Genomic DNA, 26,066 nt, shown 5'->3' on the forward strand with positions numbered 1-26,066 from the left:
AATTTAATTGATTTTCCTACCATCTTCCGGTTGCTATACACTTATTACCGCAATGTCATTCACCAGCAATTTTGCAGTTCCAGTACAGTTGAGCATTCCGACGGCTCGGAGTCGAAGTGTTTATGTCGTGACTTCGGCGCGGCGCCTTCCATGAAGGATGAAGCCTCTGTTGCGGTGCTTTCATCGACACTAACCACGCTCTATTTAGCAGAGTAATTAATCAATTACTCAATCAGATGTAAATTAATAGCAGCGTGGTTGGTGGCAAAGACATTCATACGCATGGTTGTATTTTACGTCGGTTTACTGGGAATAAGCCATTCTGCTGTTAATTTGTGCGTCTTCGCGAGTTAGATCGAGCCATTGCACTTGCAGTTCTGCATTCGATGTGGTGTCGGTGGGTTGCTCGGAGGGTAATTAATATTTGCATAAACAGCGAATGAATGGCCGCAGAAGCCGATAGCGTCTGGCGAAAGTTCCTTAAGCACATGACACAAGCAAACGGGAACAGATTCTAATCAAATCGGGGTTTATCGGAAGTGTAAGAGGAAATTATTTACGACTTCAATCAACGACGCGCTTTATTACTTCCGAGGAAGAATCGTGCAATAATGATTCACACCGTCTCCCTTCAATGATTTTACATATTACTAGAGGGCGCTCCATTGAGCGCAGTTTGGTAACGAGAACAAGGTGTTCTTTACTAGCCCATCACAAAGAAGTTATTTGAAAAGTAATCAATCTAATCTACGATCAGAGAGAGAGTTGGTGTCTATAAATTAGATGCCCGGTTGGGTTATATACACTGAATTGTTTGTCCTATCTTACAACATAAGAAAAAAAATGTAAACATTACCATCAGTCCTCTCCTCACTGTAGTATACATTTTTGAATCTAACTAACACAATAAAAAATTCGCCACTTTCTTATTCTTAACTAGTACCGTACAAACTAGATTCTAGAAAAAGCCTTCAACTGTCATAAAATACACAGGCTTAGCCTTTCTTGAATTTGAGCAACAGTATACTAATGGCTAGAAAGATCACAATCCACGTGCCGGTGGATGCGAACCCAATGTACACGTTAGGGTTCTCGATGTGCCACCCACGTTGCAGCATAGAGCGGAGCGATTCGGTAGATTTGGTCAGCGGTAAGAAAACGGAGAAAATTTTCACCAACGGATGCATCCCTTCGATTGGCCAAATGATACCGCACAGCATCACAATGGGCAGGAAGCTTCCCATCGCCAGGTAGGTGGCTGAGCGTTCGTTGTCGCAGGAACAGGACACAACAAATCCTACGGAAAGCAAAATCGTCACATTAGATTGGTAAAATTTGACTGGAACTATTCATCATTTACCGAAGCACATCCCGCACAGGCCAGTCAGGATGGTCAGCAGAACGACCCACACTATTTCACCTCGGTTGGTAATGTCGAACACGTAAAAGCTAAACAGGATAACCAGTGTGGTCTGACCACACATCACTAGGAATTGGGTCGTCACGTGGGAGAACAGGATCTCCACTCCGGTGATGCCGGATACCAAACACCTCTCCAGGATGCCTTCATTACGTTCGATTAACATCGCTCCGGAGGTCAACGCCACCGAGAGGAAAAATATGATGCTGTAAAAATGTGGGATCGTTATTATATTTTTTTCAGATTCAGTGGAAAATTGGTAGGAAGAAAGCTTACGTTAGAATTACTCCAGGTGCTGCGAAATCGGTAAAGTTTGGCGTTCGTTCACCGTAGACCGGTTGATTCCACTGGATCGGTAACCGTCCGTTCGAGGGGTTCACATCGCAGTCCGTGAGGATGCTTTCGATGAATGAGAAGTATGCATACTGGATATCCCGATATAAAAGCGTTCCGATCTGTTGATCTGTTGGGTGAGAACATATCTATCATTTGAGCTGTTCACGGTAGGTTTGAATATTGTGACACTAATCTGAACTAATCTAGTGCGCTCCGAAAACTGAACAGTTTTTTCATACAATCGGATATGTAATCTGTCAAACTTCCATCAAATTCCTGAAAAGCTCGTTAAAATAGTTTTAATACGGTCTTAAAGTTCTTAAAATCAATTCAGTGGTTCAAAATTATGAATTTACTTACTTTACAACCCCTACGTAGAAAGGGGCCTAAGTACAAAAAATCGACACACTTTTTAACTTCGAAGTATCTTTTTTTATGGAATTGTTGTTGTTGCATGTCAATAAATGTTTCCTAAATAATCTTATCAAAGTTTTACTACGTAACTTTTGACCAATAAGACCGATTCCTACGGAATTTAGCAGATATATTCGGAGCGCTCTTCTCGTTTGATAGAAATACCATTGAAATGGGTAGTATAAATTAAGTCGGTTAAAATCAAATAAAATTGTAATTTTAAGAAAGTACGAAATGTTGCAAATTACATACGCAATACTTCAATCTCAGTAAACGTTGTCGAAAAATTGCAACACTGGATCTTGCAATGCTTGTTTGTTACTTTGCTTTTTGCTCCTTTCATTGAAAGACATAACCCATTGCCGACTTAATTGATATAGGAAAACTCTAAATATAAAGGAAATGGTAAACATTATTAAATGAAAAGAAATGGTTCGGTATGACCATTAGTAAATAAAAAAGGCCATTAGCAAACAAAATGATTCTATATAGCATCAAATTGAATGGTTCGGTACGACCATAGAAAAAATGATTTAGGTACGATCATCGTTGGATAAAGTTGGATATGGTGCAGTACGACAAATAAAATGGTTCGGTACCACCATTGTTAAATGAAAGAAATGGTTTGGTACGACCATTGCACAGTGCGAATTTTTTTTCGAAAAAAAGTCCTTAATATCTCAAAATGCCGCTGGGCTAGAATTAATCTTTTGATGCCAAAAGACAGAAATATGGAGATTCAAATAGTGCGATGCTTGTTTACGGCACGCATTTATTTTCAGCAGGTTTTGCCAAAAGAAGGGCATTTTACCGTACTTTTCTCGTCATAGAGAGATATAAAAGTCCATATCTTCAGATTCCTCTGAGATAAAATTGATCTTTTTTCGCCATAAATAAACTACCTCAAAGGAATCCGACGACATGGTATTTGTTCAGGCAACATGGTTGTTTCTTGTTGTTTTCGTGAAATAAACGTCATTTACCCTAGTTTTATTAATGACTAGCTGACCCGACAAACTTCGTATTGCCACAAAATAACCTGTGTTGTACATAAATCATGAATCTTGGATGATCTTTGTCACAATCTCGAGTTTTGCAAGTTTCTGAGGAGTTCAACCTTAGATGATTCATTTTGGCAGTTACGTAACTATGAAAGCATCCCAGGTAATTAATAAGCATCACCAATGCTATTTAAATGTAGGCCAATAAGCATTAAAGTCGCCTTAAATGCTAAGTAAATGCTATTTTGGCAAAATATACAGCTACTTTACTGATAACCTTCTTATAGTGCTGACAATGCTAATTTACAGCTAATTACCGACACGAAGAATTTGAATACAATTTTAGATGCCAATTTACAACACCTATGCAGTCAAAAACATAATATACAACAACGTGCAGTATAAAATGCCAGATACGCTGATTTGCTGCTTATGTTAATGCTTATTAGTTACCAGGAATGGGTAGTTTAATATACAAATTATACAGTAAAGTAGAAAACAACTCCCCTGTCCCCTCATTGCATAGCCAGAAAGCGGATAGTAATATTCACCATGATTGTACAACATTTCGCCGAATATCATTTTGCGAAAAACCTTAAGTGGAATGTACCATTTCACGGAAAACTTTTTTGTGGAAAGTCCCATTTCGCGATCCTCTCCTTACTCGCTGTCGCTCGTTCCAGGAAACCCAGGTAGACCTAGGAAAACATATAAACCTAGACAGTAGTGATTTCTGCGGGGAGTTGCCTCCCCCCAGTGGGCGGCGCTTCCGACGGCGGGTCACCGGCAACACTCGCGGCCGTCTCGTCCTGAATGATCTAGTGTTACTATAGATAGCTTTTGTGGTCTTGTTATTGACTAATGTTTTATGGAAGAGTCTCGAATTTCTAGAGTTCGATTAGTTTTTGAGTTTCGCAAAAAAATCTGTTTTATTTGTATGAGAGTCCATATCCCCCTACCACAGGGGTGAGAGGTCTCTAACGATCATAAAATAAATTCAAGACTCAAAAATCTCCCACATGCCAAATTTGGTTCCATTTGCTTGATTAGTACTCAAATTATAAGGAAATTTGTATTTCATTTGTATAGCAGCCCCCCTCTTAAAAGAGGAAGGGGTCGTAATTCACCATAGAAAAAAATCTTGCCTCCAAAACCGCTTACATGTCAAATTTGGTTTCATTTGCTTGATTAGTTCTTGAGTTATGAGGAAATTTGTTTTTCATTTGCATAGGAGCCCCCCCTCCTAAAGTGGGGAGGTGTCCTAATTCACCATAGAAAATATTTTTGCCTCCAAAAACCTCCGCTTGCCAAATTTGGTTCTATGTGCTGGATTAGTTTTCGAGTTATGAGGAAATTTGTATTTCATTTGTATAGGAGCCCCCCCTCCTAACGTGGGTAGGGATCCTAATTCATCATAAAAAAAATTCTTGCCTCAAAAAACACTCACATGCCAAATTTGGTTCCATTTGCTGGATTGGTTCTCGAGTTATGAGGAAAGTTGTATTTCATTTGTATAGGAGCCCCCCTCCTAAAGTGGGGAGGGGCCCTAATTCACCATAGAAAATATTGTTGCCCTCGAAAAGTTTCACATGCCAAATTTTGTTCCGTTTGCTTGATTAGTTCTCGAGTTATGAGGAAATTTGCATTTCATTTGTATAGGAGCCCCCCCCCTCCTAAAGTGGGGAGGGGTCCCAATTCATCATAGAAAGAAAATTTGTCTCCAAAAACACCCACATGCCAAATTTGGTTCCATTTGCTTGATTAGTTCTCGAGTTATGAGGAAATTTGTATTTCGTTTCTATAGGAGCCCCCCCCTCTTAAAGTGGGGAGGGGTCCTAATTCACCATAGAAAATATTCTTGTCCTCGAAAACACCCACATGCCAAATTTTGTTCCATTTGCTTGATTAGTTCTCGAGTTATGAGGAAATTTGTATTTCATTTGTATGGAAGCCCCCCTCTTAAAGGGGAGGGGAGTCATAAGTCCCCTTCTAAAGAGGGGAGGGGTCCCAATTTACCATAGAATAATTTCTTGTCACCAAACACACCCACATGCCAAATTTTGTTCTATTTGCTTGATTTGTTCTCGAGTTATGCAGAAATTTGTGTTTCATTTGTATGGGAGCCCCCCCTCTTAGTGGGGGGAGGGGTCTCTAACTATCACTAAAACCTTTCCTGGCCCCAAAAACCTCTACATGCAAATTTTCACGCCGATTGGTTCAGTAGTTTTTGATTCTATAAGGAACATCCCGACAGACAGACAGACAGACAGACAGACAGAAATCCATTTTTATATAGTAGAAGATTATCAATAAAAGAGAATATCTCCGGATTCCACAATCCGCAATTAAATAGCCTGCCATCGGAATCTACATAAAGTTAGCTTTCTTGTGGCGAAAAACGAACAGTTTTATTCCAGCGCGTTCCAGAGTTATTGATCAATATATCTCTGTACTCCTAAAAAAGTTCAATATCAACGCCCGATGGTGGTACCAAGACTGATATAGCCACACGGATCAGGAAGGCCAGGGGTGCCTTTGCAGGTCTGCGAAACATTTGGCGCTCAAACCAGATCACTCTACGTACGAAAACCCGAATCTTTAATTCAAACGTTAAATCGGTACTGCTGTATGCCTGCGAAACGTGGTGCGTCTCAGCGGAGACTACGCAAAAACTGCAGGTATTCATTAACCGGTGCTTGCGATACATTATTCGTGCCTGGTGGCCTGATAATTGGATATCCAATGAGGAACTCCATCGTCGGTGTCATCAACGGCCGATAGCCACAGAAATTCGTGATCTTAGGTGGAAGTGGATCGGACACACCTTGAGGAAAGGAGCGAACGAGGTTTGCAGAGCAGCACTCGACTGGAATCCACAAGGACAGCGTAGAAGAGGCAGACCCAGAGGCTCATGGCGACGGAGCTTAGCCAACGACATCCGGGCTGTAGACGAGAACCTGTCCTGGCGACAGGTAAAAGCCATGGCGGGTAACCGTCAGCAGTGGAGATCTCTGATTTCATCCCTTTGTTCTGCCGGACTGGCGGACATGGACACATAACTCCTAAAAAAGTAGGGTAAAATGCCCTTCTTGTGACAAAAACTGCTAGAAATAAATGCGTGCCGTAAACAAGTATCACACCACTGGAATTCCCTTAAAATATCTTTTTTTTTTGGCACCAAAAGATTGGCCCTAGCCCAGCGGCATTTTGAGATATAGAGATTAAGGACTTGTTTTCGAAAAAAAATCGCCACTGTGTATTGGCACACAAAAAAGGAATAGTTCGGTACGACCATTGGTAAACAAAATGGATCGAAGTAGCATTAAATTGAATGGTTCAGTACGACCCTAGAATAAATGATTTAGGTACGATCATTGTTGGATGAAGTATATGGTTCGGTAGGACCATAGACAGATGAAATAGTTCAGTATGACCATTATGTTAAGGAAAGAAATGGTTCGGTACGACCCTGCCAATGTGATAAAGAGGTTTTATAGAGCATTTATTGAATTGGCTTCGGAACGATCATGATTAAATAACAAATACACAATACAAATACAAATATGGTGGTCGTTGTTCATGCATATGAATAACACTAGCGCCAGCCCGCGTGCGTTGCCACGCGTCTATTTGACAGCGAGCCGGTGGTGCTCAGTAAAATTTTCTGTAGCTTCGACGAAGAATCAGCTTCTGGTTGTGATAATCTAGATACACTATACCGGAGATGCCGGAACGTGTGACCGAAGCGCCTAGATGTACCTCTGGCGCTGGGTACAACTGCGTTACTGGTACTTGTTCTGACTGTATGAAGAAATGAAACCTGTAATTCAGGCACATAATGCTGCTTCTCACGCGGTGACAGGGTTTGCTACCGAGAAGGTCATGCGGACCGCTGTTCGGTCGGGAAGTACCGTATTACGCCAAAAGAGCGCTCAACGAGAGGGATCGAGAAATGAAGCTTGTGTCTTTCAACGGAATTTTTCTTACCTTTGTGCACCTGATGAAAAGACTCACACAGTATAAACAATGCACTTTGAACTTTCTCCATGCAAATTTTCAGTTGATTTAACCCAACAGTTCAAAAGTTAATGCAATTTGACTGTATTGCAATTTTACCGTGGATACCCTTTAGCACTAGAGTGCCAGTCTCAAGCGAAAGGAGACTTGAGAGAAGAGAAGAGATGTGGGGGTTGAGTACCTATGGAACAGAATATTACATTTCCTTATTCCAGTATCGAAACAAACATCACGCAACACACTCTCGGTACCGGTACGCTGTGCTATCGTCGCAACGTACTGCTCGAACGGTTTGGTGCATCATCGTGTCGGCAAATACAGCGATGATCGCTAAGCGAAGCCAGCCGTTCGTTGTCGGTCGATAAGTATAGTCTTAGGCGTTTCTTTATGCCAGGTGAAATCTGGTTTGCACAGTTACAAGCATCAAATCAGCTATGAATACAACCGAACACGAGCAGAAGGCTAGAGTCGAGACGGCTGAGAATGCACCGAGTGGAGTTACGAAGAAGTGAGCTGCCGAAGTTCCAGAGACGCTGAGAGAACGGCCAGACTTCAATTCACGTTCAAATAAGAGGAAAACAGAAACGCCTGGTTAAGAAGAGGAACAAAAGAAGGTGAAGAACTACGAAGAAGAGATTCTGCACCAGGGCGATGGCGTCCTGTCGTAAGTCAGAGGGACAAGCAGAAGCAAAAGAAGTAAACGCGATGCTCTGGTTGCTGAAGCCAGTGCCAACGTTTCATAGGCAGTGATCAGTGATCCCTCAAAAAGTACGGTAAGCTCCGTAGCTGGAGGAGCTTGCTGAAAAAGTAGTGAGGACTAGGCGGACCCAAAAGGAAGCGATGCGTTTCGAGCTGCAAAAGGATCCATTGGTTAACAATACAGTCTTTAAGAAGGTTTTTGTCAAGGTGTTGGGGAATGAAGCGAACGTGAAAGCGCTCTTCCAAGAAATCACAATCGAGTGTAGGGATCTGGGCGAAATCACAACACAGCAGGAGCTGAGAACTGCGATGAAGACCCAGTGCGAACTGGATGATGCACCAATTGTAATTCGGCTGAGGAAGGGTTCCGAGTATGTACGAAGGTTTTGTGATTGTCAAAATCAACGGGTTCTTCGTATGCAACTGTTCCCAATCAACAATGTAAGTTTTATTGTACTCTTATGGTGGTCTTCAAAACCAATTTTGATCTTAATTGCCATCATAAGAGTGTAATAAAACCCAAATTGTTACTTGGGTTACGTACCCCCAAGATGGACTATAGAGCAGTTTCACCAGGTGCTGGATGCGTTGGCCGAGGAACTCAGCAAACGAAGGCCAATTATCATTGGTGGAGACTTCAACATTTGGGCTATGGAGTGGGTAGTAGAGATGGTCGGGTATGAAAATTTGAATACCCGAACCCGACCCGTACCCGATTAAAAAAAAAATTAAAAACCCGTGCCCGACCCGAACCCGCAAGTTTATTATTTTTGATACCCGAACCCGACCGCAACCCGTCGGGTACGGGACGGGCCCGGGTACCCGACCATCTTTAGTGTTAAAAACTTGGAGCTATCGACTGTTGAAGATTCACGAATTTGAAGTTCTAACCCCTTGAAAAAGATGTCAAATACATCGCAACGTCGGGCATAGAAAAAATAAAGTGTCGTTTTGCTGTGCCAATTGACTGTCCAGCCGAAAAAAAACAAATTTAGTGTTAAATGTGGTTAATAGAGATACCCGACCCGACCCGTACCCGGTTTCAAAAACAAAAATTAAGAACCCGTACCCGACCCGAACCCGCAAACTATTTTTTTCAATACCCGAACGCGACCCGAACCCGGCGGGTACGGGTACGGGTGCGGGTTTCGGGCAAATTTTCCGCTACCCGACCATCTCTAGTGGGTAGCCCAGGCTTGATACCGAACATGAACTTAATGGTCTCTGAAGTATAACAATACTGGTAGACGACGACCTTTGACAAGGGTCTTTCGTTGAGTTACTCCAGGAGGACATTGGAAGATCGATCCTGAATGCGCACGAGTTGACGGAAACGTTGGCGAGGACATGTGATGGTATCATGCCGAGAAAAATGGAGCCACGAAACAACCGGCGTGGCAAGGCAGCCATACAAGCGTTCCCGGATATGTTCAGGGCAGTGGTACAGAAATGCCTAGAAGATGGTAGCTCCAGGTAGATCCAGAAGCTAGTGCTGTTGTTGAAGCCAGGAAAGCCCACGGTGGATCCAGGGTCATGCAGGCCGATATGTCCGCTGGATACATGCGGAAAACTCCTGGAGTGGATAATCTTGAACAGAGTTACGAGGCATACAGAAGGTGAACACGGTCTGTCAAACATGCAACTCGGGTTCCGAAAAGACAAGTCCACGATGGATGGTATTCGGAGCAGTGGTAGTGCGAGCCGAGAAGACGTTCAAAGAAGCAAAGAGGAGATCGTTTTTGCCGTTGTAACGATCGATGTAACGATCGTTGTAACTGGCACTATTAAGCCAGTTGGAAGGCCATTGCCGAGTCGCTGCATAAAATGCACGTCCCGGGATATCTATGGAGAATTCTGAGGAGATATTTCAGGAATCGGGTGCTTGTTTACAAGACCACCAAAGAACGTAAGACGATGATTTTATCTCGGGAGTTTCACAAGGCTCCATCTTTGGCCCAACGCTTTGGAATGGAATGTACTACTGTGAACTATCTTTGAAGCTACCCAGAGGTGCAGTGATCGTCGACTTTGCCGATACCGATGAGTGACGGACAACCAGAACAAAACAGTACCAAAATGTAAAAAAGAATTGATAAAAACCAATAAAAATATATTGGCAAGGGGAAGGGGAAAAATATATAATAGAAATTCCCCTAGATTTAATCCTAGCTGTGAATTATTAATTTCCATATTCACACACAAAATAATCTATAGGTATTAGGCATTTACAAGCATTTTGCAAACGAATAAATAGTAAATTTCCTGGTACCTGGTATTCCTTATAAATTAATAAATTATATGTTTCAAAACTCTCAAACAAATGCTTACTTGACATATCCATGCTAACAATAACGCTGGACTTGTCCAGTGTCCATTCGCTGACTTTCCGAATGTTTTCGGACCGCTGAAACAGTGCTTCGGAGTAATTATGGGCAAAAACCATCGACGCCCAGGCTTTCCCATGAGCAACCTGATCATTCGCATCATACTCGTTTTCAAATAGTTGCTGAAATGGAAAATTTAGGTTTCACTATCACATGATCAATCATAAAACTTTCCCTAGTAAACTTACCACATCTATACTCCGATTCCGTAAATTCGCCAGATAACGACAACTCAACATCGTGTAGTTACAACCAGGATTAACCGGACAGGATGCTATCGAGAGGTTTGCCTGCTCTAATTCATAGTTTGCGACCGCTACTTTCAACCCCACCGGATCATGCCCGATAGCCCAACAGAAGAGTACGATTTGTCCCACCGGTAGTCCAATGATGAAAGCCATAACACTACACCCGAAAAATAAACTTTACTGTTTAAAAAAATCTTCTAATTAAACCTAACAGTTAGTTCCAACTTACCCAACATTTCGCCACATCCAGAGAAAGTTTTTCCAAATCAGAGCCCGCATATGGTTTGGTTTCAGGATCTTGAAGTGCTCGATGAAGGGAACTTTGGCATCCTCTTCCGGAGGTAGCGGAGGAGCTTGGATTTCTGGTGTGATCGAGTCGGGACCACGCGAGGACATGGAAATGTTGTCACCGAACTCGCCGGAAATTTCCCCGTGGTCTTCCTCGGGGGAGAGGTCCAGCGCAGGGTTCGCGATGGCAGGAACGCGAATCGCCTCCACCACCTCTTGTGCGATCGAAGACCGGCGCCGTTTGCCCATGTTCTGCATGACGGACAGTTTGAGAAACACATCCTCCAGCGATTCGGCGTGGTACTGGGCAAGCAGGTCGGCTGGTGATTCTTCGGCCAGGAACTTTCCACCGCGCATCAGTCCGATCACGTGGGCTTGTCGGGTTTCTTCGATGTAATGGGTCGTGATGATTACCGTAGTGTTGCTGTTTTTTACTATTTCTACCAGATGATCCCAGATGCTTTGCCGCAGCACCGGATCCACGCCGACAGTTGGTTCGTCCAGAATTAGGAGTTCAGGTGAATGCAATAGGGCGGCGGCTAGACTCATTCGTCGCTGCTGTCCACCCGAAAGGTTTTTCACGAACCGCGAAGCGTTCGGCAGCTGAAGTAGTTTCAGTAAAAAGTCAGTTTTTTCATCCACCTGGTCGACGGTTAAACCACAAATCCAACCGAAATAGATAAGCGTTTCACGGATGGTGAATTCCCCATAGAGAGCTAATTCCTGTGGCATGTAACCGATGCGTGGTCCGGGCACGCCGGACCCCCGCGATCCGGGTCGTCCACCGAGGACCCAGATTTCACCGGAATTCAGACGCCGCCGTCCGACGATACAGGAGAGCAGAGTGGTTTTACCGCAACCCGAAGCTCCCAGCAGACCGTATCTAAAAAAAAAATGGAATTGTAATTTAAGGGTGGGAATGAAACATAAAATAATAAATGGATTGGTTCTGGCGAGAGTTCCGAATTTAAAATGACGTTTCGTAAAAATCGAAAATTTCAAGCTATCTGACATTAATTCCGTTGTGAATGTTTGCTTCATGGATATTATAATTTTTTTTTCGGTGTTGTGCATTCACTAGTGACCACTCTTTTAAATTGTGCTTTCAAACTTTCCAGCTGGCTTTGTTATCGTTTTTGTTTTATTTGAAACAAATAATCAAATTTAAAATTAATCAGTTACAGTTGGGCGCACAGCGATTTAAATTCTATTTTTCTTTTGCCTCGCCCACCACGGTTATGGCGTCGCCGAGGCTGGTCGTGATTGGAGTGGGGATCATGCGATAATCGAGTCCCGGCGATCCAAAGGGCAAAAGGATGTACGGACGGATATGGGAGGAAATTGGTTGCGCTCGCTGGCTAGTGGTTGACTGGAGCATCGGACCGTAAAGCTGCCGGAAAGCGGAGACTGTAACTGTGATGGCGATCGGGCACTAGTAGCTCTGGCTCTCAGTATGGCTGGAACAACTCGTCCGGGTCGCATTTCATATTGATGAATTATTTATTCACTGGCTCGCCGGAGGTATTGAACCCTTTGATGTGTTACCGCACTCGTGACCTGCGTGTTCCGTTGGCGGTGACCCGTGGAATCATTGTGGGGTTGAATATTTATTTTGCGGGAAAACTCCCGGCCGGCCCCGGCTAAAGGTTGATTGGTTCGATTTCGGTGGAAACAGAACCGCACACAAAAACAGTCAACCTTTTTTGTCCATTCATGGCTATTGTACCCGATTGGTCGAAATTCGGCAGATAATCGACCTTTTGTGGTGCTTTGTGACATTTTCGCTTCACCGGAGGGATAAAGTATCAACAGGGTGGGCAATTTTACGTTTATCGAGAAACAGTTTAGCACCAAGTTATTTTACTCAATTGGGTTTTAAAAAGTGTGGCATTCATTTGTATCACATTTCCAAAAAATTCAGGGAATCGGCAGTCGAAAAAGTGGGTCAAAGAAGTTGAAATGAATATTTTTACTTATTACTTACATGGAACCTTTTGGCACAGTCATGTTGAGTCCGTCAAGGATGACATTCGGGTTCTTCTTGGTGCCGTAGATTTTGTGTGCTCGCCGAACGCAGACGGCTTGCTGCCGGCGGATGGCCACCGTTGAGGGTTGTGACATGAACATCCTCCGCCGGGCATTCAGCGAATCCAAGTGTGCATCGTCACTGCTCATATCGATGGCAAAGTTCGAGTGGCCGTTCCCGGTCCCATTGACCGGCTGAACGCCTTCGGATTCCACGTCCATCACTGGGGGTGTTCGATGTGTGCTTAACTCTGTAAATACAAAGCAATAATTTACTTATGAAATAGGAATATTGAAGATAGATATACTTTCTAAGCAATAATTTGGGTTTTATTACTCTCCTATGATGGCTTTTATGCACAAAATTATTCATGTAAATCGCAGTAAAATCACAAAAAACTTTTATTGTTCCTTGGGGAACGAAAAAAATCATTTCGTTGCTATTTTATTTTGGATATGATATGAGCCGACTATTGATAGACTAATCGCAGGTTTAGGTGCATATTCCGACGGGGAAATAAGGGAGCAGACAAGAGAAACGATGTTCGGACGGCACGCAACAGAATGAAATGACTACCCATTAGTATTCCGAAGCTTTGTTTATAAAACATCACAATTGTATTGACAAATGCGTAATTACAAACTAGTTTTCTTCACTGATATGCCCAGGTATTAACAAAAGCTGGGGCACCCGACATTTCAAAAGTACGCTTTGCCCTCTAGAAATCAAATAATCGCAGGATGGAAAATCTAAGGGTTAATTAACTATTAGTGGACCAGTTAGTACTTGAGTAGTTTTCTTCCACGAATTATTTTAAACTGGTAACGCTAAACACGCAACCGATGGCACTTACAATGCGAGTAACTTTCGATTAAGGCTAAAAAAATCAATTTATGTGGCAAATCTCTACATTTTATACATTTTTTAAAACAGATTGGAATGTCCGTTTTCCTTCAATGGACCTTGTGGTTTACAATAGGATAGCGATCGGGTCCATTATAGGAATTCTAGTGTATTTTGCATGAAGAGGGTTCACTAATGGCGATATTTCGCACTGTTAACACTAAAATGGACCCTAACTTGTTGAAAATATCGATTTTGAGGCATTAATCATTAAGATCAGCTAAAATTTTATAAACTGAACTGTGTAGTATGTTTAGTACTTTCTGTTTCATGTCATATATCCTCGGAAATAAGAATCACAAGCTAATAAACGCCGAAACTGTACCCGAGGTCCATCATATGTAAAGGGTCCACTATAGGTTAATTTACCCTATTTATGGTTATCACAGAAAAAACCGGCCGCTTAGACTAACAAATTCGGACTTTCGGGTTACTTCACAGGGTTGGAATTACATTTATAGAGCATTTGAAGCATTTGGGCGAGTGCATTTGAATTGAGATTTGAACTGAGAGGTAGAATCGAAAACTACTGAACCGATCGGCGTGAAAATTTGCATAGAGGGGTTTTTGGGGCCAGGGAAGGTTCTTATGATGGTTAGAGACCCCACCCCCCACTAAGAGGGGAGCTCCCATACGAATGAAACACAAATTTCTGCATAACTCGAAAACTAATCAAGCAAATGGAACTAAATTTAGCATGTGGGTGTTTTTGCAGGCAATTTTTTTCTAAGGTGAATTGAGATTCCTCCTCTCTTTAGAAGGGGAATAATGACCCCTCTCCCTTTTAAGAGGAGGGGCTTTCATACAAATGAAATACAAATTTCCTCATAACTCGAGAACTAATCAAGCAAATGGAACAAAATTTGACATGTGGGAGTTTTTGGAGACAAGGATGTTTTCTATGGTGAATTGAAACCTCTCCCCGCTTCAGGAGGGGGGGGGGGGCTTCTTTACAAATGAAATACAAATTTCCTCATAACTCGAGAACTTATTAATCAAATGGAACCATATTTGACATGTTGGTGTTTTTGGAGGCATGCATTTTTTCTATGATGAATTATGACCCCTGTCCCTTTTTAAGAGGGGGGCTTCCATAGAAATGAAATACAAATTTCCTCATAACTCGAGAACTAATCAAGCAAATGGTACCAAATTTGGCATGTGGGCGGTTTTGGAGGCAGGAATTTTTTTAATGATGGTTTGAAACCCCTCACCCCTGTGGTAGGGGGATAAGTACTCTTATTCAAATAAAACAGAAATTTTTGCGTCACTCAAAGACTAATCAAACTCCAGAAATTTTAGACTCTTTCATAAAACATAAATCAATAACAAGACCACCAAAAACTATCAATAGTAACATTAGATAATTTAACGCGAGACGGCCACAGGCCACGAGTGTTGCCGGCGACCTCCCGTCGGAAGCGCCGGCCACTGCGGGGGGCAGCCCTCCGTAGAGATTAGTGATCGACATCGGACCGGGTAAAGTCCGGAAAGTCCGGTCCGATACCCGGTCCGAAGTCCGATCGGAACGAAATTTTTGAGTCCGATTTTTTATCGGACCGGAACCGGAACGAAGCGTTCCGGAACCGGACCGGACCAGGTCTTCCGTTGAAAGTCCGGAAAAGTCCGGAGCACTTTTGATCGTAAAACTGGCCGCAGTGGAAACGATGACTAGGACTTGCTTTATATGTTTAAAACTAATTTCCTTTAACTTCCTCAGTATTGAGGAAAGACAATAATTTCGCTAGCAATAAAACACTTTCTGTTGAAGGCTCCAAAACAAGTCCAACGAATCGATTTATTTTTGAAAAACTAGCAAATATCTGTGGGTCTTAAAACCGAACGTTTCGCAGCATCGGTTCGTGCCTTATGATCCCTCAAAATTTGATTTCAAAGAACTAATTTTAAAAGTTATGTAATTATAGCACTTCATCTTCTCGGTAATGCCATAGGTAACCGATATTCACGCTTATGGTCCAATATAAAAGATAACTCAATAGTTTCATCGGATTTTTCAAAATTATCGTATAGGTTTGGGCCGAAGAGTCTCAAATTTTCATGAAATTTTGCTTACGAGCATAGGATGTTAACTTTTTAATGAAAACAATATGTTGTCCTATTTTCCCAGAAAACTCCACTAGAAATTTTTCGATTTTTTCGAACACAGCTCATTTCGAAAGTTTATAGTTTTAAAACCAAGCATTGCAGAACAATTTTTTTTATGAAAATGCAAATAAAAAATATTAGTTGGAAAAATCTTAGTTGGAACAAGCTTTCCACATCATTTTCTATGACGGTGCAAAATTCTAAGGAAATGTTGGAAAGCCCATGTTCTAAGTCTTAAGAAATTTTGAAATATAGTGGACTCTCGGAAAAGTTAATCGTTTGGTCAATGGGTCGATTAACTTTTTCGAAATATTACCTTTTCTGAGTAGTCCTAAGAGTCATTGAAAATGATAAACACAAAAGCGAAAAATATATTCTCGGATGCAGGATACTTATTTTTAAGTATCTGGAAGTTGTAACGTAAAGAAATATGTAGCAAGATCTTTATGAAATAATGCTTCCCTACGATAAAACTGAACCTTGTCGTGGTGTATGACTTTGTGGGTATATGTCAAAATACTTTTGTGATTTCAAGTGGAACTCGGGGTAAAAATTTACCAAATGCGATTGTTCCGTTGTTCAGAAAGTGCTTTTATTCCGTTTAAGAATAAGGCCAGTATGGGGATCTCTGATAATTAATAGATGAATGTTTTTGGGATTCATCCCTATTTATCACAGCTGTCACAAATATCTCCGAAAAATGTCGGATTGGTTGGGTCGATCGGGGGCTTAGGGTTAGTAAGGGGATGTAAGCTTGATACCAGATCCTGTTGGATGCCGAAGGACCACTCTACAATGATTACGGGTATAATAATAGAAGTGCGTAGCTAGCAGATGGGAAAATTAGGTCAATTCGTGTCGTGCGTTCGAGTCTCGGCTGGGCGGTGCTGTTAGATAGTCAGTGGGATTTTTGCACTGGCCCTGTGGCTGACCTGTGCTCTGATGGTCGGCCGCGGGGTCTGTCGATAGGGAGGGGTTGAGTCTTAGAAAGACGTTTAAGCCCATAGCTTTACTGCACTAGCTCTTTGGTCTCGAGGGTTGGAAGGCGGGTGCGTCTCTATAAAGCTTTATAAGCTCTAAAACTTCTGTCGACTACCGCGAACGTCCGGGTTGTAATGCGCTCAATTTACTTTGTATCTTGGGACAGTGCATAAATGCTGGGGGAATGAAAGATTCAATTTGCCCGGATAAGTTGATAACCGCCAATGCTCCGAAATTTGTCTTTCCTATTAATTCATTTGTCGTTGTTTGTGTTAGAAAATAGAAAGCGGGCGCGCGGTTGATGACCGGTGTCAGGCGGGGCTGCCGAATCCTCCACTTCACTATACTACATTTTACAACTCAAGTATGACCGCATTTCAAGGTCAAGAATAAAGACATGAGATTAGTCTAAGTCAAGTAGTACAATAAGTCCAAAGCACATTTACAAATTCGATCTATCATTTTTCTTCCCATCATCATCATTATCATCATCATCGTCATCATCATTATCATCATCATTATATTTAAAATATGGCATTCTGGCCTTTGGAAGAGAGATATTAGAGTCAGTTTATGGAGTCTGCGCAGGGCCTGAACGCCTCCGCCTGCGGGCAAAGGCGTGACGGCTATGCTTGGGACTCTACCTGTTTTTAAGTGGGCGACATTGCCTGTCTCGTCAGGTAGAACTGATGTTTGAGGTCTCCCTGACACTTTGTTGACATCACAAAAGGGCCCAGCGCAGAGTGTTATATGCTACTAGCTGACCCGGCAAACTTCGTATTGCCACAAATTAAAATGTGTTGTACATAAATCGTGAATCTGTCACAATCTCGAGATTAGCAAGTTTCTGAGGAGCTCAACCTAAGATAACTCATTTTGGCAGTTACGTCACTATGAGAGCATGGGTAGTTTCATTTACAAATTTTCAATTTTTCCTCACAATAAAGTAGAAAACAATCCCCCTGTTAAGCGGATAGCACTTAAATATTCGCCGTGATTGTATAACATTTCGCGAAAAACCTTACGCGGAATGTCCCATTTCACGGAAAACCTTTTCATGAAAAGTACCATTTCGATCCTCGGGGTGATCCTCTCCTCGCTCGTTGTCGCTCGTTCGGACCCAACTGAAGGAAAGTAATAGAGGTCGACCTAGGAAAACATATCAACCTAGACAGAGCTGATTTCTGCGATTCTTGCCGTTTCATAAAACAAATTATTCAAAAGTAATAAACTTTTGAAGCAAGTGATGTCCGAGAAAACTGGAAAATTTGATTTTAAGTTTCCTGAGAAAATAAAAAATTGCGAATTTAAATTAATTTTCATTAAAAAGAACATAAACTGGCGGTTGAAAGGCAATTTTTTAATTAAAAGCTGACTTTCATGTCTGAAAGTGTACCATTCCATGATGGTTGTTCGGTTCTTCGATAACTGCACCCACGAGCGGACTGTTAGTGACCACGTGAAACGGACTGGGTATTTCGGACAGCTGAAATTGATCGTACAGCGCGGACACTACAATGATGACGACCTTATTGTACGGTGGTCAAAAGCCTAGAGATCGTTTATTCATTCGGTTCAATTCGCAAAGCTTAAGAGTTAAATGGCAAATCAAATCTTCTCTATGCTCTCAATTAATTTAATTAGCATAATCGATCAAAAAACTTCTCCCTCTACATTTGAAATAGTGAACTTAATTTTAACATTATGTAACATAGTATGATTCAATCTTGAACAATGGTTAAGCTACCAACCACCAGTTAATGGTGTCGCATTTTCATTTTTTTAAATGATCCGTTTCAGGCCGATTAGCGTTTAGTAGTTACAGAAGGTTCCACACATTCAAAGCCTTGCCTTTGACATTTTCCTATTTTTTAAAAATTGGTCAATTTTGCATCCGGACAATTTCGGACTTCCGGACCGGAATCGGACCGGAACCGGAACAGAGTTAAATCGGACCGGAACGAAATCGGACACAAAAAATTCGTTCCGATTTTTTACCGGACCGGACCGGACCGTAACCCGGACTTCAATTTTCGTTCCGATGTCGAACACTAGTAGAGATCACCTTATTTATTTATTTTCCTAGATCTACTGACCTCTATTTAGGGCTGTCTAACCGGTAGTACCGGTAGTACCGAAACCGGTAATACTGACCAATTTTTGGATATCGAAATACCGGTTTTGGAAAGGCAAAAAACCGGTATTTCCGGTATTTTCTAATCTGCTTGTTTTTTCCAACTCCTTATTCGAATAAGAACTAAATTTGATAAAAGATTATAAAACTCTTAGAAAAATAACTTGGTGTTAATGCCGACGAGATTCTTCGACTAGTAACAATGAAGAGAGTGAAATTTTGGTTCAAATAATTACAGCTCTTGAACCCGTTTAAGGCACACTAGAGTAACCTTGCTCTAAAAGTGTTTCATTGTATGAGCCAGACGTCGTGTTTCATTTTTGAACAACTTGATATTCAAAAGCCACCAAATTATTCGAAGCTCTCAAAAAACGAATTTAGGAAACAAGATCAGGGGCCAGAAACGTCACTTACAGTAGTAAATTGTTATTCAACAATGAAGTAATGAAACAGCGCCGCTTCGTTTCAAAACTGACCTCAATCAGCGTTTCAATGACGCTTTCCACTTCATCATGACGACCGGCTTTAAAGTTTCATTTGTATTTCTCTATCAAATATTCAGAAAAAGGTCAGCCTAGACTTTGAATGCAATTGATTTGATTTTTAGTAACATTTCCTAAAATTTAACGCATATTATGATTAACCTACTCAACATCGACAAATCGTGCCTGACTGTCAATCGTCGTCATTTGACACAGTCAGTAGCTTCAGCTAAAGCTTGCTTGAAACGTTCTGTTCAACAAATGAAACAAGTCACTTAATGTATGACGCGAAGGTAAGGGAAAGTTAGCTTCATTTATTTGTTTCGACGATGCCGAGCTCTGATCAGAATACATCCTTGCGCTTTTTGAGCATTCTTGCCATCAAAGGATCTGCCAGGAAAGAATTTGGAATATTTTTCAAGTCTTTCGAGTGATACATTGATTAAACAAGGAGATGAAATCTGCATCCCACTATCTTCGAATAGTGGGATTGATAACAGAGAAGAGGTATTTGAGAACGATGATGATGAGGATGACGTTAAGCAGGAGTTCCGGTTTGGGGATGGAGAAAAAATTGTTGAGAGGCTGTAGGCTTTTGTAGAGGCTGTAGAGAGATCGGGCATTAATTATGCTGGAAGCTACAATACAAGATATTTTGTAAATAATTAAATGGCGGGTTTCCCTACTATAAATTTGAAGAAATGAAAGGAAAATTCCTGAAGTGCTTAGAGCCATTCGCCAGACATCAATGAAAGCGGAAGTTTTTTTCAATTGTTGGAAGTGTTGGCAATAAAATTCGTTCTAGTAAAGGAATTAAATCGTATTAAAGGTATTATATCTGCTTAAATTCTAATTTGCTAAGCAACAATACTGAAGCTAAAGTTTCAAAATAAAAAGATTTACTGAAAATCATCGACATTTCTATTGATTTCGACTAATCTGCCAATACCGGTATTTTACCGGTACTACCGGTATTTTCTACACCAATACCGAAATACCGGTGTTCACCAAAAGCGCCCAATACCGACAGCCCTACCTCTATTCCTTTCCTTCAGTTGGGCCACCCTTGCGAAATGATACTTTCTACGAAAACATTTTCCGTGAAATAGTATATCCCGCGTAAGGTTTTTCACGAAATGGTATTCTGCGAAATGGTTTGTAATGATGACGAATATTTAAATGCAATCCGCTTTATTTTAACAGGTTAAGCAATGGGGGGAGTTGTTTTCAACTTTACTGTGAGGAAAATTTGTATATCAAAACACCCATGAACTCCCCAGAAACTTGCAAAACTCAAGATTGTGACAAAGGTCATCCAAGATTCACGATTTATGCACAACACAGTTTAATTTGTGGCAATACGAAGTTTGTCGGGTCAGCTAGTCTTATTTTTGTTTTTGAAAATTATTGTTGAAAGTTGATTTAGAAAATAAGCTTTCACCGAATGTTAGACGCAAATAAATATGTTGTATGGATTTTGTAGCATAGAAGCTTACTATACTTAAAAAGTTAATAAAATTAGGTGTTTATAACACAAATTTCCGATGAATTCGCAAGTTCAATAATTGGAACAACGTACGACACTCCTTCAAATTTTATAGCACAGCTGTTTTTCTTGTCCTAACCCCTGTTTTTCTGCAATGCGCATTCGACAATTCACTTCTCTGCGGTGTTGCTTTTTGATTATCAATGCTAGCGATCCCGGTTTTCACCGTTTATTACGAGGTTTCCTGATCCATAATGGATGCTAAGTCAATCGGTAATCCTAAAGTATGAACATGTCAATGGTTTTATCCATAAATAAAACATCTTGGTAATTGTAATAATGAGGATAAGTCAAAATGAAAGCTATGCAACAATTGGCCGTGACGTGCGCAATAATAAGATTTGAAGGTTAATTTGGTGCGCAATAATTGGGTGCAAAGTTGCTACAAAAACATATTTTACACGGGTTTTGAAAGGAATTCCACACAGATGGCTATAAAAAACTATTTTATATTATCTATCGGCTTAGCGTTGGAAACATAAGTAAAAGGTGTTGCGTTTCTCATTCATTTTGACCAATTTCAGATGCGTAAGAGGTTGAGAGACAAATCGGCGGGAGGTTATGGAGGAGAAGTTAGGGAGGGCACCCCAGAGAGGAATACACTCAAATCGCTTTTTACGCGCAGGATACGTTCCGCGTAAATCAAAACCGCGTAAAAAAACCGCGTAAATTCCGAAAACCGCGTAAGCAAACCAAAATTTCGCGTAAAAAACTGTGGATTTCAACACTACGCGAAAAAATAGACGTTTTGAGCACATCCGCGTAAATTCCGAAAACCGCGTAAAAAGAACCGCGTAAATTCCGAAAACTGCGTAAAAAAACCGCGTAAAAAACCGCGTAAAAAGCGACTTCAGTGGATATGAAAAAAACTTCCATCATAGGGATTTTCAAAGAGCAAATAGACGCATAATTGGCTACCTGACAGAAGAGGGGGGCTGACTGGCTGGACTTTAGCAGGGGGAGGAGAACATGAAACTGGAGTATGAATGTATGTTCCGCCATAACTTCGAAACGCCTGGACGCACAGTGGATCCTCTCCATACAAAAGCTGGACAAAAATAAAAAAGTTGTCCAAAGATGCTGAAAATGCTACCTAAGGGTAATTTTGGGTCGCTGAATCTGATTTTTGCATCTAAAATGATCATATGAACGTCTATGGTTGATTAAAAAAATACTAATACTGTAAATCATATACTTTATTTTTCTGCAAATACCTTTTATGTATTCTTCGTGTTTTGCAACAAACTGAACTACTAAAATTAAAATAAATTGGGCAAGGTCATGTTTCCAATACATAACTGTGTTTAAATTTGAAGTATTATTTCATATTCACGTATGTTTTGAAATAGATTAAAACTGTTTTTTTGGCTATAGTGTTTCTTGCTGTCCTTGAAATTTTGAAGCAATTTGAAAGATATTGATGGATAACAAAAGTAATGACATAATATGGAAGCGACATATGAATCAGAGAAAGATTTCGTTCGCTTTCAGATATTTAAGATGATAAAGAAATAATAAAAAATCAGGCATGGCACAATCATTTTGATTCAATTCACATTCATTTGACAGTACCGTCTCAATCAAGCAGAATCTGAAAAAGTTATGTATGTGACATTTGTAGAGCTAGTTATTATCTTCAAAGTTGCTGAACAAAGCTAGGCTGTATCTTTTGTATTTACGGTACCATATGGTTGCTACCCCGTTGGTAACCAAATGAGCGTTCACTTGACTACCAACGGGGCAGCAGCATTGCAGCACAGTGAATACAAAAGATACAACCCTGCTTTATTCAGCAAAATTGTAGATAATAACTAGCTCTACAAATGCGACATACACAACTTCTTCAAATTTTGCTTAATTGGGACGGTACTGTCAAATGAATATGAATTGAGTCAAAGTGATCGTGCCAACCCTGTTAAGAATTCATCAAATTCAAGACCTTGGCGCAGAACGGCGCAAGATGCCACTATGATTTTTGAAAACTAGATAAAATTTCCTGTAAAATGAAACATGAGCGGTCGATGCACTAGTATGCACTCCTAAGTAGGTGGCGTCCTACAGACCGAAACACTGTTTAAAAATCAAATAATAACATGTATTTCATATTGTAACTTTTATAACAATGATGTTTTGTGAAATCTAAAAATTACATTGTATTCCCAAAACCTATCATTTCCTATCAAAATACATCTTTGCATGGACTGGTGTTCAATATTTTAAACTAACTAAAACGAATTCAATATCACAGGGTGTAAAGTTTTCGCATTGCGAATTTCAACAAATTTCACTGACTTTGGTATCTTCAAAAAATTCTACAAGCTTTAGTTTTTACTCGATATCCTTCAAAATTTGGCATATATATATTCAATGATAGTACATTTAAGAAAAAATATGAAAACAATAAAAATCGAAAATCGATTTTGGCATTTTTGTCCGGCCCGGCCCCTCTGTGGGACGGTTCTTCATCAAAGTTGGCATACGTGTTACTTGACATGAAAGAATCAGCGAAGGGAGGGGATTGGTAACAGGGGAGGTGATCTCTAACAAGGAGGAAGGTTCAAATACGTAAAAAGGATTGCGTTTATTCTGCATTTAGAACGATTGCAGAAGTGCAAGTGACAGAGTGAAAAGAGGAGGGGTTCCACCGAGGACGGAAAAAATGCTTTGTTTCGCTTCCGTTAAAGGAATTTTCACAGAGCAAATAGATACGTCATTAGCTACGTGATAGAAAGGAGAGCTGACTGGAAAGGAGTCAATAGAGAGAGAGAGACGAGGAACGTGACTATGAATGTATGTTCCACTATATCTCCAAAACGGCTGTGCGGGTTTTCATCAAACCTGGCACACGTACTCTTTGACATAAAAGAATCAGCACAGGATGGTTGGTAAAAGGGAAGATGGTCCCTAACACGAAGGGGGTTGGAGGGTAGGTTCAAATAAGTAAAAAGAGTTGCGTTTCCCTTGCATTTGAAACGATAGCAGTTGTACAAGTGGCTGGACGACAAGAGGAGAATTCTGAGAGAGGTGGCCTTTGACAAGGGGGAAAGTTCAAAAACGTAAAAAAGGCTTTATGTCAATTTACAGGGATTACCGAAAAGAACACAGTTTTACAGAGTACACGTGGCTAAGAGACAAAGAGGTAATCAATTAGTTGGAAATAAACTCGTTTCGGTTCATTACGGCATAGTTTTCTACATGTAGATCTAGACTATAGAGCCTGTGACCGATTTTTCCGTTCGGCAAACCCGCTGTGTGGCTGTGAATACACAATTACAGCTAGGAAAAACACAATTGAATTGTTAGATCAAATTACTGTACTTTCGGAGTAAAACGGTTGGCTGAAAAAAAAAGAATTAACAGAAAATTTGAAAATCCAAATATGATTTAAACTGCTTAAGAAATGAATTTAATTATCAAATTCGTGAATACAAATGAAATAATTATGAATTATTTAGAGTACACGAATCAACTAAAAACATTGTTTTCCCTAATGATAAACAACAAGATTCGAACTAGCCTAATGACATTGATAAACTAGAAGTGCTGGAACATTTCCATACTTGCATCCACTTCCGTTAGTTACTACACTATTAATTTTTCCCAACCACACAGCTCGAGCAAACAAATTGAATGAATATTAGAAACATGTTGTTGCGACTTTATCGAAAAGTTGATTGAGAGATAGCTTTGCTAAACGAGCGCCAGGCACAGCAGCACGCAAAAACATTTACAGTTCCGTGCAATACAATGAACGCACGCAAGTTCAGCCGGAATTCGACATGCTTTTTTCGTCCGGATGGCCAACATGCACACAAAGGCGCCCCCATCCATCGGGTGGGGAAGGGTTCCGCAGATTGCGTGCACCGATATGCGTTCAACTAGGGATAAACCTGGTTTCGCCGTTTGAATCATACATTCAGTTATTCAGTTTAATTAAATTAATCATTTTGACATGTCACCTGTCCTCCACAACGGAAAATTCACCCCGTAAGCACGCAATGTGTAATCTGAAACGTATGTAACTGAATCATTTATCCTGTTGTTCAACAAGGTGCCGGAGAAAACAACACCACGGTGACTGATGCTTGGTGATTCCCGGCGTGACACACTGCCAACTCCAACGTATCCTGGATGGATTGGAAAATTCTCCCTGCTGCTGTTACCTACCGAGAAAATCACACTGAAGTCAACTAAAGTCGGCCTATTGATTCATCGGTTGACCCCTGTGAACCTCTCTTTTCACACGAAACGTGAGCATTTGTGGCGGGTTTTTCTTCTCATGTCAGCGATAAACACCTGTTGCCAATGCAATTAGCACATTAATTTCACATCTTACAAGCGACAGCCTATCCACCGCGTAACCTATGGCGACCTCAATCGCTGAATGAAAAAGCTCGCAAATGCAAATTGACACACTGAACCAGCTCGTGTGTTTTCACAATGATACGACTGTAATCATATCGGTCAGAACAGAACAGAACCTTGCCCTTCAGCTCGAGAACGAAGATAGAAATAGCTTCACATTAGCTGACGCAATTTATTTTTACCTCGGCCAAAGTCTCGAACCCTTAATGATCCGAACATATGATTTATATTGAAGGTTACACAGTATTTACTTGTAACGAGTATAATCATATCGGTATTAGGTAGGGTGGCGCTTTTGCACTTGAACCTGAGACTGAACTCGAACGCGACTGATTTTCCTCGCGAACAACGCAACGAGTGGGGCCTCGGGGCCATTTCAGTCAATTCAACCCAACAATACTAGGTAAGTAGTTCGATTTATTTCTATCTGTTGATTTGCCATTTCCATTCGTTTGTACCTAGATATTTGTTGTGGTCATTGCGCTAAATGGGGCTTCTCCGGGGTCGTACCTTTGAGACGCCTCAACTTAGCTTTTCTCTACCGAATCTGACGACAGCAAACAAACGTATTAGGGGTTGCTTGCCACCGCTAGTGTGTTGCCCCGACTCGCATGTTGTCGATCCGGCAAGGGACCCGGCCTAAAGGTAAACTGCAAACCATTTTTCATCGCACGCAACTTCCTGAACGGACGCGACATGCGGCGCGACGGTGACCT

General features: G+C 41.1%; 1 protein-coding gene across 2 annotated transcripts in view; it reads right to left on the reverse strand.

The window, feature by feature from the left end:
* Window positions 1-566: 566 nt before the first annotated feature.
* The window catches only part of LOC128744503 (ABC transporter G family member 20), a 90,661-nt gene continuing 65,161 nt past the window's right edge, over window positions 567-26,066 (reverse strand). For both annotated transcript variants that reach the window (XM_053841561.1, XM_053841562.1), the window contains exons 3-9: window positions 12,792-13,083; window positions 10,749-11,690; window positions 10,460-10,676; window positions 10,216-10,393; window positions 1,697-1,883; window positions 1,361-1,626; window positions 567-1,297 (exon numbers count right to left, since the gene is read on the reverse strand). In XM_053841561.1, the coding sequence (XP_053697536.1) occupies window positions 996-1,297; window positions 1,361-1,626; window positions 1,697-1,883; window positions 10,216-10,393; window positions 10,460-10,676; window positions 10,749-11,690; window positions 12,792-13,054 (2,355 nt within the window). In that variant the 5' untranslated portion in view covers window positions 13,055-13,083 and the 3' untranslated portion in view covers window positions 567-995. The remainder of the gene's footprint in view (window positions 1,298-1,360; window positions 1,627-1,696; window positions 1,884-10,215; window positions 10,394-10,459; window positions 10,677-10,748; window positions 11,691-12,791; window positions 13,084-26,066) is intronic.

This window comes from Sabethes cyaneus, chromosome 3 (assembly GCF_943734655.1).
Source record: "Sabethes cyaneus chromosome 3, idSabCyanKW18_F2, whole genome shotgun sequence".
Taxonomy (NCBI): domain Eukaryota; kingdom Metazoa; phylum Arthropoda; class Insecta; order Diptera; family Culicidae; genus Sabethes; species Sabethes cyaneus.